Source organism: Triplophysa rosa, linkage group LG8 (genome assembly GCF_024868665.1).
Source record: "Triplophysa rosa linkage group LG8, Trosa_1v2, whole genome shotgun sequence".
In the NCBI taxonomy this organism is placed as follows: Eukaryota; Metazoa; Chordata; class Actinopteri; order Cypriniformes; family Nemacheilidae; genus Triplophysa; species Triplophysa rosa.
In genome coordinates this window covers 832,470-849,164 of record NC_079897.1, presented here as the reverse complement: position 1 = coordinate 849,164, position 16,695 = coordinate 832,470, and the positions used below count along the sequence as shown (strand labels likewise).

Genomic DNA, 16,695 nt, shown 5'->3' with positions numbered 1-16,695 from the left:
CAGATGATGTAAAAATCCCAGTTTCGAAAAATTGACCCTTAAGACTGGTTTTGTTGTCCAGGTTCACAAATAGGGTGTTCCTTTAAACTAAGTCCAATACTGTCAAAAGCAATTGATTTGGACATTACAGCAGACATAGACTAAAAGACACTAAAGTTATTTTTTCCATGAGGTCTTTAAGAGAATGAATGATCTGGTGAGAGGGTTTTTATAGAGTTTCTATAAGCTGTAAAAGGTGGAGGGTGTGCGCGTGTGTGTGTGTGTGTGTGTGTGTGCGCGTGCGTGCGTGCGTGCGCGCGCGCGCGTGTGTGTGTGTGTGCGTGCGTGCGTGCGCGCGCGTGCGTGTGTGTGTGTGTGTGTGTGTGTGCGTGCGCGTTTGTGTGTGCGTGTGTGTGTGTGTGTGTTTGAGACACACACCTGGTCTGGATTGTGACTCATCATTGACTCACTGTGTGACTACGTTGTGCCCCCAAAACCCATATTCCAACCTTCTAAACAATCCACACCCTACAATATAATTCGTATCATAAAACTTGTGTTTGTTTTACAGTTACATGTGCCGACTGCCATTAAATGTGTGTTTATAACGTATTGAGACTTGTAAATACTCCTCCATGTACATATTTTCCCTATGATGTTTGTTTCTCTTTAAAATCACTTCACTGGAAGTAAAGTTTCCGCCAAACATCTGTTGGACTCAAAGTGTTTATTATAAGAAGATAAAGGTTAAAAAGTAAAAATAGTCTCAAGTTTTTTAATTTTTAATTTTATGGTTCACTTATCTCTAATGTGATGACGCGATGTGTTTTAGGTCTGTCTGAAGATGGACTTCGGTCGAGTCTCAGAAGAAACAGTGCAGATGAATGTCAAGTGTCCAGTAAAGCGTCCATCTCTCCGGTCTCCTCCACAGCGCCCCCCGCTGTCAGCAGTGTGTCTGTGTCCTCTCTCATGACACAGGTCAAACAGGAGCTCTTGACCTCCGGTGTCATACAGCTTCCCGGTGCGTATGACAAAAGCTCAATGAATATTAAAATCTGAATATTTTTCGTTTTTACATTGACATGTGTGTTTCAGAGTGACTTACAAATGAGAGAACATTTTACATTTGGTCTAATGTGGCAACAAAATTAGGAGACAACGAAACCATTTTTCATTTTAGAACTAGAGATGAAGTTAGGGATGAACAACATATATCAAATATATATGAACACTGTGGAACGTTCTGGAAAAACACCCAATGACGAGACCACTCCAAAATGATTTGAAGGTTTTCTGAATTGACTCTCTATAAGTATGTGTTCTTGAAGGGAAACGATCATTTTTGTTTGATTTTTTTAACTACTCACAACATTTCTCACAAATTATAAGTAAGAATATTGTTTTCTGTTTGCATGTATTTGCAGAAAATAAAAACTGGATAAACTGGTCAAAATAACAAAAATGTTGTCAGACCTTTAATACCAAGTAGAAAACACATTCATATTCATTTTTCAACAGCACAATACTAATGTTTAAACACGCATTTAGGAATAGTTAAGTAAATAGTTAATAAATGTATGTTTGTTGAAATAAGCCTGGGTTTTATTTACAGTTTTCATGTGTTTTGTCTGTCAGTCTTTCACATTTTTGATGTCATTCCTGAGGTTTGCATTTGTTGGATTTCAGCCGACACTGGAATGACTGTCATACGTGTAGAAATGCTGGAGTGGTCTCTTCATTTTTCCAAACGTGTGTATTGTATAATTGATAGAATGGATACATGATAATGACAGAACCTGATCTCACGGCAGGGAATCAGGACCGCAGCGGGAGAGGCGTTCTGCAGGTGTGCTGTACATCTGATGTGTGTTTCACAGCGAGCGACATCAGCTATCTGTTGTGTTATTACTACAGCACACTGAGGTCAGAAACACATTCACACTTCACTCCTCCGCTGGTCTCTACACCATCAAACCCGTCCTCTCACTCTTGAAGCGCTCTGCGAGTTCTTCTGCGGTGGAAGGTGTTATGAAAATGAGAAGTTAACTCCTAAATGCGTCTCTTGTGTGTAGGCAGGAGAGACGTGATCTGGGTTTGACAGTTCTCGTGGACTGTCGAAAGCAGCCGGCCCCACCCGTGCTGTTCTCCAGTCTGTCTCAGTTTCAGGTGAGATAACACACTAGTCCCGGTGCGAACCGGCCCAGCAGCTTTCTCTAAATCTGTGTTATCGTGCATGTGTTTTGGACAGACTGATTTATTCTGTGTCCTTGATTTTATTCCTGCAGTCTTCTCTACCAAATGCACTTTACTTTGTTCTGTTACTGGTGGACAAAGATGCAGCAGTCAAAGCTGAAAGAGACTTGACCGTTCCAGTGAGTATCTGTCTGTCTGTCTGTAGGGTAGTAAAACATCATAGATTACCCACCACTCAGATTAGCCAAGAACCATTTTACAAACACAATTCAGACCTCTTAGGAACATCCTGACACCTACCTACAACACCATAATTACACTATAGCAACCACTCAGAATACCCACATCACAGTAGTTACGCCATAGCAACCATTCAGAATACCCAGATCACCATAGTAACGCCATAGCAACCACACAGAATACCAACATCACAGTAGTAACGCCATAGCAACCACTCAGAATACCAACATCACAGTAGTAACGCCATAGCAACCACTCAGAATACCAACATCACAGTAGTAACGCCATAGCAACCACACAGAATACCAACATCACAGTAGTAATGCCAAAGCAACCATAAAGAATACCCACATCACAGTAGTTACGCCATAGCAACCATCTCAGAATACCCAGATTCACCATAGTAACGCCATAGACAACCCACACAGAATACCAACCATCACAGTAGTAACGCCATAGACAACCACTCAGAATACCCACATCACAGTAGTAGCCATGCAACCACTCGAACCACACATCCCAGACACAGTAATGCCATAAACATCAGAATACCCAAGATCACCATAGTAACGCCATAGCAAACCACACAGAATACACAACATCACAGTTAGTAACGCCATAGCAACCACTCAGAATACCAACATCACAGTAGTAACGCCATAGCAACCACTCAGAATACCAACATCACAGTAGTAACGCCATAGCAACCACACAGAATACCAACATCACAGTAGTAATGCCAAAGCAACCATTAAGAATACCAACATCACAGGTAGTAAACGCCATAGACAACCACACAGAATACCAACCAATCACACAGTAGGTAACGCCATACCAACCACACAGAATACCAAGCATCACAGTAGTAACGCCATAGCAACCACACAATACCAACATCACAGGTAGTAACGCCATAAGGCAACCCCACAGAATACCAACATCACAGTGTAACGCCATAGCAACCACACATTTCAATACCAACATCCAGTAGTAACGCCATACGCAACCACCACAGAATACCAAACATCACAGTAGTACGCCATAGCAACCACACAGAATACAACATCACATGTAAGTAACGCCATAGCAACCACACAGAATACACCAACATCACAGTAGTAAACGCCTTTAGCAACCACACAGAATACCAACATCACAGTAGTAACGCCATAGCAACCACACAGAATACCAACATCACAGTAGTAACGCCATAGCAAACCAACTCAGAATACCAACATCACAGTATAGTAACGCCATAGCAACCACACAGAATACCAACATCACAGTAGTAAACGCCATCACCAACACCAGAATTACCAACAATCAAGTAGTAACGCCATAGCAACCACCACAGAATACAACATCACAGTAGTAACCCATAGCAACACACAGAATACCACATCACAGTAGTAACGCCATAAGCACCACTCAGGAAGACCAACATCACAGTAGTAACAGCCATAGCACCACACAGAATACCCAACATCACAGTAGTAATGCATACCAACCACACCAGAATACCAAACATCCACAGTAGTAACGCCATAGCAACCACTCAGATATACCAACATCACATAAGTAACGCCATAGCAACCACACAGAATACCAACATCACATAGTAACGCCATAGCAACCACACAGAATACCAACATCAACAGTAGTAGCCCATACCAACCACACAAGAAATACCAAACATCACAGTAGTAACGCGCAATAGCAACCACACAGAATACCAACATCACAAGTAGTAACGCCGATGACCAACCACACAAATACCATAACATCACAGTAGTAACGCATGAACCACACAGAATACCAACATCAACAGTAGTAACGCTCATAGCAAACCACATCAGATACCAACATCACCAGTAGTAACGCCATAGCAACCACACAGATACAACATCACAGTAAGTAACGCCATACCAACCGACCACCAGAAATACCAAACATACAGTAGTAACGCCATAGCAAACCACACAGAATACCAACATTCAACAGTAGGTACCATAGCAACCACACAGATACCAACATCACAGTAGTAACGCCATCAGCAACCCACAGTTAATACCAACATCACAGTAGTAACGGCCATAGCACACACAGAATAACCAACATCACGTAGTAAACGCCATAGCAACCACTCAGAATACCCACATCACAGTAGTTACGCCATAGCAACCATTCAGAATACCCAGATCACCATAGTAACGCCATAGCAACCACACAGAATACCAACATCACAGTAGTAACGCCATAGCAACCACACAAGAATACCCACCATCACAGTAGTTACGCCATAGCAACCATTCAGAATACCCAGATCACCATAGTAACAGCCAATACCAACCACACAGAATACCAACATCACAGTAGTAACTGCCAAACGCAACCATAAAGAATACCAACATCACAGTAGTAACGCCATAGCAACCACTCAGAATACCAACATCACAGTAGTAACGCCATAGCAACCACTCAAGAATACCCACATTCACAGTAGTAATGCCAAAGCAACCATTAAGAATACTCAGAAAGCATAGTAACAATGTCTCATCCAGCTAGACTCCGGCCTGTTAGAAGTTCTGTCTTTGTGTCTGTGTCGTTTATTTTGTGAAGTGTATTAAGAAGTGTCTCTCTCTTGTATGATGATGTGTTGACTGTGGCTATTCCTCACAGTCTGAAGTCTTGACGTCTCTGAAAGCTCTACAGAAACACATTGATTCTTCTCAGCTCACAAGAGATTTGGAAGGCACCTTCTCTTATGACCACAGCCACTACATTCACTTCAGACAGGTACACTGAGAAATATTCTGACACGACTACATCCGACTGGGGTGTAGAATACTTTTAATCTACAATTAAAGTGTTTTCTTAATTGGCAGAAAATCGATCCGTTTGCTCTCAGCTGCAGTGTGGCGATCGCCTCCCTTCAGAGCTCGATTGAGACGCTAAACAACATCAGCGGTCTGGAGTCATCTGCGGTAATCCTCACTCTGTGGCTCTGTGTGTGATGTTCAGTGGAATATGGATGATTGCTCAGACGGATGCTGCTGATGTCCATTAGTTTTTTGAGAGTCCGCAAAATGATTGAAGTTCAGTGTGTTATGTTCTGTAGGAGGTGTCGGAGGTCATCAGTCTGCAGAAGAATCTCATGATGAATATCCTGGAAGATGCTAAACTGAACCGTCTCAGAATGGAGGGTGGGACATTTCTGGCACGCATCAGGAAAGAGGATATGTGTGAAAATGAGAACTACAGGTATTGCTGCACGTTTGCTGCGTGTCCGCTGCACATTTTTGCATGTCTGCTGCATGTTTGCATGTGTGCGCATGCGTGCAGCACAAATAATGCATGTCTACTGCACGCCTGCTGTGTATCTGTTGCGTGTTTGCGCTGCAACGGTTGCATGTGTTACATGTCTGCTACGTGTTTGTGCTTACCTGCCGCATCTCTGCTGAACGTCTGATGTGTGTCTGTTGCACACTTGTTACGTTTTTGTGCATGTCTGATGTGTGTGCCTGCTGCACACTTGCTGTGTGTCTGTTGCATTTTTGCCCTGCGCCTGCTGCATGCATTTTGCGGTTTTTCTGCAGCTCTGCTGCGTGTCTGATGCATGTTTGCTTTGCGCCGGCTGCGCATCTGCTGTGTCTGCTGCACGTTTTCTGCGTGTCTTGTGCAGGTTTGCTGCGTGTCTGCTGTGATTATTCTCTTCTGGTCTCATTAGTTACTGTAGATGAGTAGATGGCATATCACATATGAAAGTGAATTTGACTGTTTGATTCTTGAACATGCACACGCTGCATCTCATAACGGCCTTTTGAGTCAAGAATTGAATGGCACTTTTGATTCACACTGTTGCTGTTGATTTCAATAAAACATTAAAAAAATGACGAAACCATTGTGTTTGCAGCTCAGTATTAGCGAAAAGTTCCAAATGCACATTTACAGCTGAATGTTACAGGTGTTGAGAACTGTTGTTTATTGGGATGTGGTGATGTGATTACAGGGATGCTGTGGATTTGGTCAGCACTCTGTATAATCAGGTGGATGAAGAGATTCATAAACTGGTGATTCTGTCTAACAGAACCCTACAGCAGCTTGAGAAACTGCTGGAAGAACACTCCATCCACGAGCAACATCAGGAGGTCAGAGATCACATAAAGCAGTACTGTCTCTCACTCATCTGTAATCTGTTTGTTATTCCCAGATGAGTTTGATCTGATGAGAGATTGCTGTATGCTCATGTTTCTCTGGATGTTTGTACTCTCTGCTCAGGTTAAGAAATGGTTTTGTGTGGAGAGTGAGAAACATTTGGCTCCTCTGGACTCTTACATTCTCAGTTTGAGCTCCATTCAGGACATGAGACAGAATCTCGCCCAGTTCATACAAGACGCCACAGTAAGTGTCCCAGTTCTCTCTCTGAACAGTGCGATGTTTTTGAATTTATTTGTTGAGCTAAGCGTAAGTTTCATTGTTTCACCATGACGGTCTATAAGAGGTCATAAATCTGACTAATGTGTTATTGTGATGTTTACAGGAACAGCAGAAGAAAGCTGCGGCATTAATGAAGGAGTCGAAAGCGTTCTCCGCTTCTTCAGATCTGCTGGAGTTCAGAGAACACGTCACCTCCATCCTGCCGCGCTGCCAAACACGCAAGAACCACCTGGAGCTCCTGCTCAACCTCTACGAGTTCTATGAATCGGTAAACAATTATACACATCAACAGGCGCTAGAGTTTCAGTTTCATGTTGTGAAATTCATCAAGTCTTAAAGAGCCACTGAAGTGCCTTGAGAGCTTAATTTATTTGATGCATTGACAATTTCCAGTGAAACAGGAAGTTAGAGCCGAACATATTAAGTGACTCCTCCCCCTTTTCAAATGTCCAGTAGCGTTCAGCTTCCAGACTGGATTCTGAAGTGCAAAGTGATGGTATAAAAAATGAATCCAGATTTTGTCAATGTTTTAAAACACACCACCTTCAAGCTAACGTATTCATACTAATAGATGAAAACATTCAATTCTGATTTTAGGTCGTGGAAATATCATATTAAGTCATTTTAATTTTTTGTTATACTCGACTTAATATCAAGTTAAACATTTGCAAGTAAAACATCGCTTTTGTGTGTAATAAAATTGGCTTAAACGTCTTCTTATGATAACTGGTCAAATGTCTTTTTTAGCGTTGTTGAAGTTTTATTAATAATTAAGTTTGTTTTTATTTTTGTTTATTTTTTAGTTTTCATGTTAATTTATCAAAATTTTTTGTGTATTTGTCATTTTATTTTTCATTTTATTTATTTAAGTTTTATTTTGAGTTTTTATTCATATGTTGCTACAGTGTTTAGGTTTAATTTCTTAGTCAATTTTAGTCTAGTTTATTTATTATTAGTTTGTTATATTATTATTTATTGTATTTGTCTTCATTAGTCTTATTTATTAGACTAGTTTTTTAATTTCCAGTTTTACTGTAGTGATTCAGCTGAAACGTATTTTAATTTTCTCCTTTCCGTTCTGTTTTGAATATTTATTGAAATATTTATTCAGCGAACAGACGCATTTTCTTGTATTTTTAGTAAACTATAATATTCTTGTCTGTCACACAGGCAAACCAGTGGCTGGTTCATTGTCAGGATTATTTCTGTCATCTGAGGGTGGATGATGATACGCTGGGTTTCAGCTCAACGGTTCTGCAGGTTTTGCGGGATTACCACAGCGAAGCCACTAAATTCTCTTTAGACAACTTCAGCACGCTCAACCAGATGGTGTTAAACCTCGACAGCCCGCTGGAGCTTCAGCAGTGGAATACGGTTTGGCAGAAGTGCCAGCAAACCAAAACGCATCTTGAGGAACTACTGGCCAAGGGTTCTTCTGCCCCGCTTAACCCGAAAGAGTCCAGTTCATCCGAGACTTTGAGTAAACCCACGGACACTCCGACCGGATGTGAGCTTCCTTCGCTCAACTCCTCGTTTGATTTTGACGATGGGAAGCCTCATTCTGCCGGCCCGTTCTCTAAAAATCAGATTCCCTTCCCGTTCCTCTCAGAGAGCGGTAAACTCTCGCCGTCTCCGTTTGACGACACCGACAGCGACTGCACCGTCGACTCTTCGGCCTCCTGCCACTCTGAGCCGCTTCATTCACCGGCCACACCTCACCGTAAGCAACCGCTGAAGAAACTCATGAAGACCGTGAGCTACGAGCTGACGGCCCGGGATAAAGGTCACACGGATGCAGGTCATCACGGATACACGGGCGTCTACATCAAAGGTCTGGAGGTGACCAACAACGTGTGCGTGGAGCAGAAACTCCAGAGTCCAGCGCTGATCCGCAGTCACAGTCTGTCATCACCGCCCAGAGTCCACAGCCGACACAGCGATGGAGACATCAAGAGACACAGCAGGTGAGTGATGGACATGATGATGATGATGATGATGATGTCACCTCTTTAAGCGGAGATGTTCATTCTACCCGACTGTGGTTTTCAGTAAAATCCAGCACATCATGGATGAGATGATTTCTACAGAGCGAGAGTACGTCCGCTCTCTCAGATACATCATTGAACATTATTTCCCTGAGATGGAGCGTTTGGATCTGCCGCAGGATCTGCGAGGGAAGCGCAGTATTGTTTTCGGGAATCTGGAGAAGTTGTGTGACTTTCACAGTCAGTATTTTCTGAAGGATCTGGAGAGCTGCGCTCACTCGCCGCTGTCTGTCAGCGCATGCTTTCTGCGACACGTGAGTCAAATCATCTTTCATTTACAGCCGTGCAGCAGATTCCACCATGTGTTTATCTTCATAAGATTATTTTCATGTTTCCGGAGCGTTTTGTTTGTGACTCGAGGAACTGCAGGGAAAAAAATCACTGCCCGTGTGTGATGATCAGTGTTGGGTGTAACTATTTACTAAGTAATTAGTTACTGTAATTGAATTACTTTTCCCCTGAAAAAGTAAAGTAAGGGATTACTCTTGTTTTGTCTGTAGTTTAATTACAGTTACTTCTGATGTAATTGAACTAAATACTGTGTAATGTAATTTTGATGTTATTTCCACTATTGAATATAAGTCTAACTTTAAAATGTATGCGTGAATGTATAATTCTCACATTTGTATACTTTGGTCAGTTAATAAGAATCATTTCTGTAGTTATTTGTTATTTTTTTAATTTATGAAATGAACTGTTTCATGTCTATCCTTGAATCAGTTCCAATCAAGGTTGATGTAGGATATAGAAAGTAATTAGTAATAAGTAATTAAATACTCTTTTTGGAGAGAGTCATTTGTACAGTAATCTAATTACGCCATTGAATATGTAATTAGTAACTATTAATTAATTAATTTTTCTGAGTAATTTACCCAACACTTGTGATGAAAAAGTAAGGTTTTTAAATTAATGACAAACATTTTCATTTGTTATTAAAAAATAAATCTTTTTTTAGTCAATCTGGTATTAATATGTTTGCAATTTTCCAGCAAAAAATATATCATGATATATGATAAAATTATATTTATTTTAGTTTACTAAAATTAAAACTTCGAAAGCGTTTCTGTTTATTCAAATCAATTAAAATATTGGCCTTAAAATTATTGGAAAAAATATAAACTAATGAAAAATCGAAATGTTGCCTCAGAAATAAACTGAAATAAGTTTAAAGGTGTGCTGAACTGGCTGTTTTTATTGTTTTATATGGTTGTCTGAGGTCTACTTATGACGTTCGTGTGGTTTTTACTTTTAAAAACTTCAAAATCAATAAGTAATAGGCTATTTCTACCCGGGTTTTGAGGCCGGGTCGTCAAACGCTCGGTTTTAATGGGCGTGCCACATTGAAGACTTGGAAGTAAACGCCCACTGCTGTGATTGGATAGCAGTTTTCTTAGTAAACTTAGTTGGAGCCTTCTGTGAATTTGGTTAGACACGTAACGTTAGGTTACACATTATCAGGGCATATCAAACGATCTCTAACAAAGCAATAGTGATGCATAGCACAAACATGGCAACACAGCAAAAGAGCGCTGTGTGATGGAGCCTTCCGAGCATAAACACAACACAGCGCATATCAGCGGTTTAGTTTAAACCGACGGACAAAACAAATCTTTAGCCGAAAAATATGTCGCTATGGTTACCAGTTTGTCAATCATCACAAATGCGGGAGTGTGTACTATGTGTGGCTAAAGTCATTCACGAACCAGTGGGCGGGGCTAGAGAAGTAGTCGTTGATATTTTTCTGTGGAGGAGTTCTTCAGTCATAGATAGGTGCATTCCAGGACCTGGCCTTCGCTGAGTCTGGTGTCAATAACAGCTGTAATTTCAGTAACACGGCCGTTTTCAGTTCTGACACTTACAGGATGTTCGCTTGAATACGATTCCCTCTTATACAACAACAGCTCGGGTTGAAATTGAGGTCTTAATTGATCGCCCCTTTAAAGCATTAAAATTGAAATAATAAACAAAACTAAAACCGAAACAATAAAATTAATTCATCATTTATAGCAACATAAAAAATAAACAAATCAATAATAAAATGATAAAAGCATAGAACAAAGTTGCTAAATATTTAACTAAAATTAACATGAAAACTAAAAATTTACAAATATTAGCTAATTTAAAACATTAATAAATACGAAACAAAGCGAAAATCTAAACTATAATAACTCAATGTTAAAAACTAAATGTACAGACCACTTTAGAAAATGCAAACAATGCCGGTCCAGCAACTTCCTGTTTCAGGAACAAACGTTTGAACAGAATACAACCGACAGAACATTTCTAACTCAATTTCAATGTTAAACAGAACTCTTCGAGATTTGATTTTATGTATACAATTAAAATAAACAAAATAAAAAATGAAACCGGAAGTTTTTCTGGACCAGTGTTGACATCTTCCTAAGTTGTCTATATCTTCATTCTTTTTTATTTATTAATTTTATGAAGCTTTAATGTATAAAAAATACATACAGTGTAAATGGATAAATCAACTTGCATAAACTTCATGCACACATTTACAAATGAGTATAATATCCTTACATTTGACATTTCTTTGTTTTGAATCCTCGGGCAGGAGGAACAGTTTGGGATGTACGCGCTTTACAGCAAAAACAAACCTCGGTCAGATGCCCTGTTAACCAGTCACGCCAACAGTTTCTTTAAGGTGAGCCGCATCATTTCCTGTCCAGATGTTTACACCAACACCGAATGTGAAGTTCACACCTGCTGTGCATGTGTCTTCATCAGAATAAACAGGTGGAGTTGGGTGATAAGATGGATCTGGCGTCTTACCTGCTGAAGCCCATTCAGAGGATGAGTAAATACGCCCTCCTGCTGAAAGATCTCATTAAAGAATGCGACCAATCACACGAGCAGGAGCTCGCTGACCTCAGAACGGCTGAAGAGATGGTCAAATTCCAGCTGCGCCACGGCAACGACCTGCTGGCCATGGACGCCATCCGTGGATGTGATGTAGGTGGAGTCTGAGATCTCCTCTAGCTCAAGAGATTCGATTTGAATCCTAGAGAAATATCTGAGACACAGACGAGACTTAAAGGAAAAGTATTGATAAAGTAAAAAATCATCTTGTGTTTTTGAGCTTGGTGCAATGCATCGTGGGAAGGCTTGGACCCGTGTGATCTGATGAAGAGAAGATATGTTGAAAGTCTGACGTTGTGGTTTTCTCAGGTGAATCTGAAGGAACAGGGTCAGCTCAGATGTCAAGATGAGTTCATCGTCTGGTGCGGACGGAAAAAAAACCTCCGTCACGTCTTCCTGTTCGAGGACCTCATCCTCTTCAGCAAGACCAAAAAGATAGAAGGAGGATATGACATCTACATCTACAAGCAGTCCTTCAAGGTACAGACCGATCAGTTAAACGCGCAGATTCTGTTCGCGGCGTGTCCGTCATTGTGCCGTATCTCTTCAGACGGCTGAGATTGGAATGACGGAGAATGTGGGCAGCAGCGGACTGAGGTTTGAGATCTGGTTCCGCCGACGGAAGTCTCAGGACACCTTCATCCTTCAGGCCTGTTCTGGAGACGTGAAGGCTGTGTGGACCGCCGTGATCGGAAAAATCCTGTGGAGACAGGCCTTACGCAACCGAGGTGAGCGCTTCTCACATCTGAGCCGTGCGCGTGATGATGCCGCCGTCTCGTGTCTCACGTCCGCATGCTTTTCTTTTCAGAGCTGCGAATGCAGGAGATGGTTTCTATGGGAATCGGAAACAAGCCGTTTATGGACATTAAACCCAGCGACTCGGCCATCAGCGATCGGGCCGTGGACTACATTTCGAAAGGTAAGATGTCTTCACGAGCGAGGCATCATCGTGTTTGTGTAGAAAGGAACTAGCGTGACGTGACGTGACGTCCTTTCTGTGTCACCTGTAAAATCAAACAAAGACAGGCATGAGCTCAGCCAATGGTGTGTGTTTGGGGGAGGGACCACCTTATGTTCTGCAGTTCTGTTTGGTGCAGACATCGCACGCCGGCCCCCTTTAAGGAAAAAGACGTTTCATGGGGGATTTACGTGACATATTCAAGTCAAATCTTTTGTGCATGTTGGCCGTTCATTTACACGACAGCTTTCAAAGTGCAAACTTTTAAAAATCACAAAAGATAACTTTTCAGTTTTTTGTACGTTGTTGTGTAGATGTAAACAAAAGTATGGAAAAGTAGTGTACATAGTCATGTTTTTCAAGAACGATTTAGAATGAATTCGACCAGAGTTTGGTGCGAGATGTGGCTGTGGCGAGCGGTGAAATGACCTTCATCTGAAACGCAGTTATCTGCTGTATGAATCTTATCTGGTGTTTCAGCTGTGTCTTCGTTTTCTCATCCGTGTCTGTGTGAGAACATCTGAAGCGTTTGAACTTTATGATTCACATGTGACGAATGTGTCGGGCATCACACACCTCCAGCAGAAAACTGTCCTCAGAGGATTTGATCAGGTCTCTTCCCATAATGAACAGAGAGATGTTCAGCATTGACTGATATACCTCGAACCGATCAAAGGAATGTCAGGATTGAATATGCTGAGAGATGATAAATGTAAATGACGTGTTTTCTCTGGTGTGTGTTCTTAGAGTCGAGGATGAGGGCGTCTGTAGCCGTGTCGTCCTTCGATCACTCCACGCCGTTTAAGAGACCTCACTCCACCATCTCTAACAGCAGCTCGTCTTCATCCAGCAGTCAGTCTTCGTCATCACTGCTGGGATCTCTCAGTCTACACCTGTACCCCTCACACCCGTCTCTCTCTCACTGGCCTTACGACTGCATCGAAGAGGACGAGCTGGAGCATGACTCCACCGCACACACGTCTATGAGTGAGTCTGACTTCACTTCTGCTCTCCAAAAAACACTTCTGCACAGATCTGATCAAGGCCCAGACGTGGCGTGTGTGAGCGTGTGTGTGAGCAGAACATCTATGTGAACGGCAGGAAGTGTCAAACAGGAAGTGGGCCTCTCTCACTCTGCCGCTGTTTGTTTGGTATAATAGAGGCCATGGAAACTCCGCACACAGACGAGAGGGGCCAGTTGGGTGTGTGCCGACAAAAAAACAAAGCAATGAAGAGAGAGAGAACCCTTCACCTATTAACTGAAAATACACAAAAACTGACATCTGCAGAGAAACGATTGTTTCCACACAATCAAAGTGAACGACTTGAGACTCAATTCCCAACATTCTCCACCAAATCTTCTTTTTAGAAAAGAGAGCAGGCAGGTTTCGTTTTTATTTACACTGAAGCATCTGAGCACTTTCCGTTTGTGATGTTGTTTGTTATAAGGGAGAAGTTAAACATGTTTCATTTCTGAACCTCTGATTCTCCGTCTCTAGTCTCGGAGAACGCAGACTCGTCCAGCTCGGTCCAGCATCACCCTTCCGTTGCCATGGAGACTTGCCATGGCAGCGATGCGGGATCTTACCTCTCCTCTCCGACGCCCTCCCCGTCTCCACCTAAAGTCATCACATCCATCCTGTACAACAAAGAGCCGGAGCTCCAGTCTCAAACCAGCAACTTCATCACAGCTGTGAGTTCTCATGCTCCTCATTCAACTTAACTGTGATCGTCACATTAGAATGAAACGCATTCAAAAATGAGCTCACAGCTCTGGAAGTGTCAACATTTGGGTGTTGATTTGCCCTGAAGGAGAATCTAGAGATCATGTCTGTACACCAAGTCATCATATGAGGACCTTGGCAACCTCTCAGAAAACCCTAGCAACACCTTAGCAATCACCCATCAATCCCCTAGCCACCACTTACAATACAGAAGACTCCAGGCCCGGACTGTCCAACTGGAGAACCGGGACAATTCGACTGATTTGGCCTGCTGCCAGCCAGCTGTGGCGTTTTTTACAGACAAATGTCAAGAGCACGTTATTGTACCGCGAAAGTACGTCGCTCGCATGCGGATTTCTTTTGCTCTCGCTCAAAACTGGACGAGTGCTGCTTATGCCCAGGGAATCAAAGGCCACGCGTCCAATTTTGTGCAAGAGGAAAAGAAATGCAGGCACGAGCAAAGCATCTTCCGCGTGCGAGCTGAGAGCATCTAAGGGCGCGCGTCCAGTTCTGTGCCTGAGCAAAACAAATCAACATTGACGTACTTTCGCGCTAAAATAACGCGCTCTTGACATTTGTCAGTAAAAGCACACCATAAAAGACTGACATAAAGTTGGCTTGATGTTGGACATTCAATATTTGTGAATTTAGGGACCGTCGACAAAGTGACATTCACGTTTCTAGCGTCATTAGCATTTAAAGGGAAAACAGTCATAAAGCAGTGCAGGAGAGATTATTGTTGCAATTGTTTCTCTTCACACATACAATTTAAGATTGTAATGTGTATTTGTTGTTTTATTATAAAACCTAAAGATCGAATGACTCTTCAGTTTTAGATAGACTTGCAGTATAAATCATTTAAACGTGATTAAATTTGTTTTCTTGAAACTTTCTCAAGCCAAACTAAATTTATTTTGCTCATAAACAATGCACTGTCCGTTTAATTAAGCATTGATGGCGCATTGTGTGATGATTACAAATCATTCTACATTTAATAAAAAATAGGATTTCTAAATAGATTTGTGGTTTGTGGCCTGGATGTGTGTGGGATATCCTGTCCTGAATTTGTGTCCGAGTCCGGCCCTGGAAGACGTCTGAAATGGCACACTGTGACAGTTCGTTCTGAATGTGAATAAGTATCTACCTATCGGCCGTTAAAACATTTCCTTCTTTATAGTATGAGTGGGAGTAGTATGAATACATCTGGGACATTCTTCATCCGCCATGTTTTATGGTCATGTGACCCATATGTTCTTTTACCTATGACGTATTCACAACAACCTACACGTGAGGGCTGATAAAAACTCGTTACGAGAAACATGCATTAAAGTTTTCCGCAATATTTATTTGATTTACTTTTGAAATGTGACTGTTGCTCAGCTCCCGTGGCATCATGGGATAGAGAAGTGTCCGTCCGATCCACACTCATGAATCTCGGCGGAAGTAGTGGACCATCCGGGTATTTCTCGCCTATTGTTTTTTCATACTGAAGTTTCGGACATACTATTCATGACTCATTTTCACTTACTAGATAGTATGGAAGTAGGCGATTTCGGACGCAGCCACATTATTTGTGCAACACCCTAGCATCCATTCATAACGACTCCCAACAACCAGCCGGAACAGATTTTCTTCAGGAATAGTTTCCGTTTCGTCCTCAATTGAATCTTACTCTAGTTTTTTTCTCCTGTGTGGCTTTGTTTTAGCAGAGCAGGACGTGTCGCTCAGCGTTAGGCTTCTCCACTCTGGTCTGAATCAAAGGGTTTAGATCAGTAAGTAACGCGTCTCAGGTGTGAACGCATGAGTCGCTCACGGGGCTTTTCTGAGCCAATCTTATGCTTGTTGCATGCGTTTGTTATGACTTAAAGGAATATATGGGTTCTTATTAACCTGCTGTCTGTGTCCAGCATCGTTTCTGATTCACTTCATCTCATTTTTAAATAGAAGCTCAACATGTTTATGAAAATGTTATTCATGTTTGTTATCTGAATTGTGTTGTAAATTGTTCTTTAAAAAGTGGAATTATGTGGATTGATTGAGTTTGAGTTGAAATTGTCAGCGTGGACACAAACACAGACATGACAGTGAAAATAACCCATAATATTCCTTTAAATTGACGAACCATTGCATCTGTGATGGTCAGGCATTACAATGCATGTTTGCAATCCAGTGTGTTCAGTCTGCTTTTTATACAGAATATAAATGCAAAAAAACTGTTACTGCTACGGAGATCCTTCTA

The 16,695-nt window shown here is 41.7% G+C and overlaps 1 protein-coding gene across 5 annotated transcripts in view; it reads left to right on the top strand.

The window, feature by feature from the left end:
• Nucleotides 1-16,695, top strand: part of zgc:158766 (uncharacterized protein LOC100009641 homolog) — a 44,451-nt gene that overhangs the window by 27,082 nt on the left and 674 nt on the right. For all 5 annotated transcript variants that reach the window (XM_057340226.1, XM_057340223.1, XM_057340222.1 and 2 more), the window contains 20 exons: nt 812-1,000; nt 1,791-1,902; nt 2,052-2,145; nt 2,265-2,351; nt 5,092-5,208; nt 5,298-5,396; nt 5,531-5,673; nt 6,422-6,560; nt 6,691-6,813; nt 6,953-7,117; nt 8,020-8,813; nt 8,899-9,148; nt 11,470-11,559; nt 11,643-11,867; nt 12,084-12,254; nt 12,325-12,502; nt 12,583-12,693; nt 13,480-13,719; nt 14,232-14,425; nt 16,166-16,228. In XM_057340226.1, coding sequence (XP_057196209.1) covers nt 812-1,000; nt 1,791-1,902; nt 2,052-2,145; nt 2,265-2,351; nt 5,092-5,208; nt 5,298-5,396; nt 5,531-5,673; nt 6,422-6,560; nt 6,691-6,813; nt 6,953-7,117; nt 8,020-8,813; nt 8,899-9,148; nt 11,470-11,559; nt 11,643-11,867; nt 12,084-12,254; nt 12,325-12,502; nt 12,583-12,693; nt 13,480-13,719; nt 14,232-14,425; nt 16,166-16,210 — 3,566 coding nt within the window. In that variant the 3' untranslated portion in view covers nt 16,211-16,228. The remainder of the gene's footprint in view (nt 1-811; nt 1,001-1,790; nt 1,903-2,051; nt 2,146-2,264; nt 2,352-5,091; nt 5,209-5,297; nt 5,397-5,530; nt 5,674-6,421; nt 6,561-6,690; nt 6,814-6,952; nt 7,118-8,019; nt 8,814-8,898; nt 9,149-11,469; nt 11,560-11,642; nt 11,868-12,083; nt 12,255-12,324; nt 12,503-12,582; nt 12,694-13,479; nt 13,720-14,231; nt 14,426-16,165; nt 16,229-16,695) is intronic.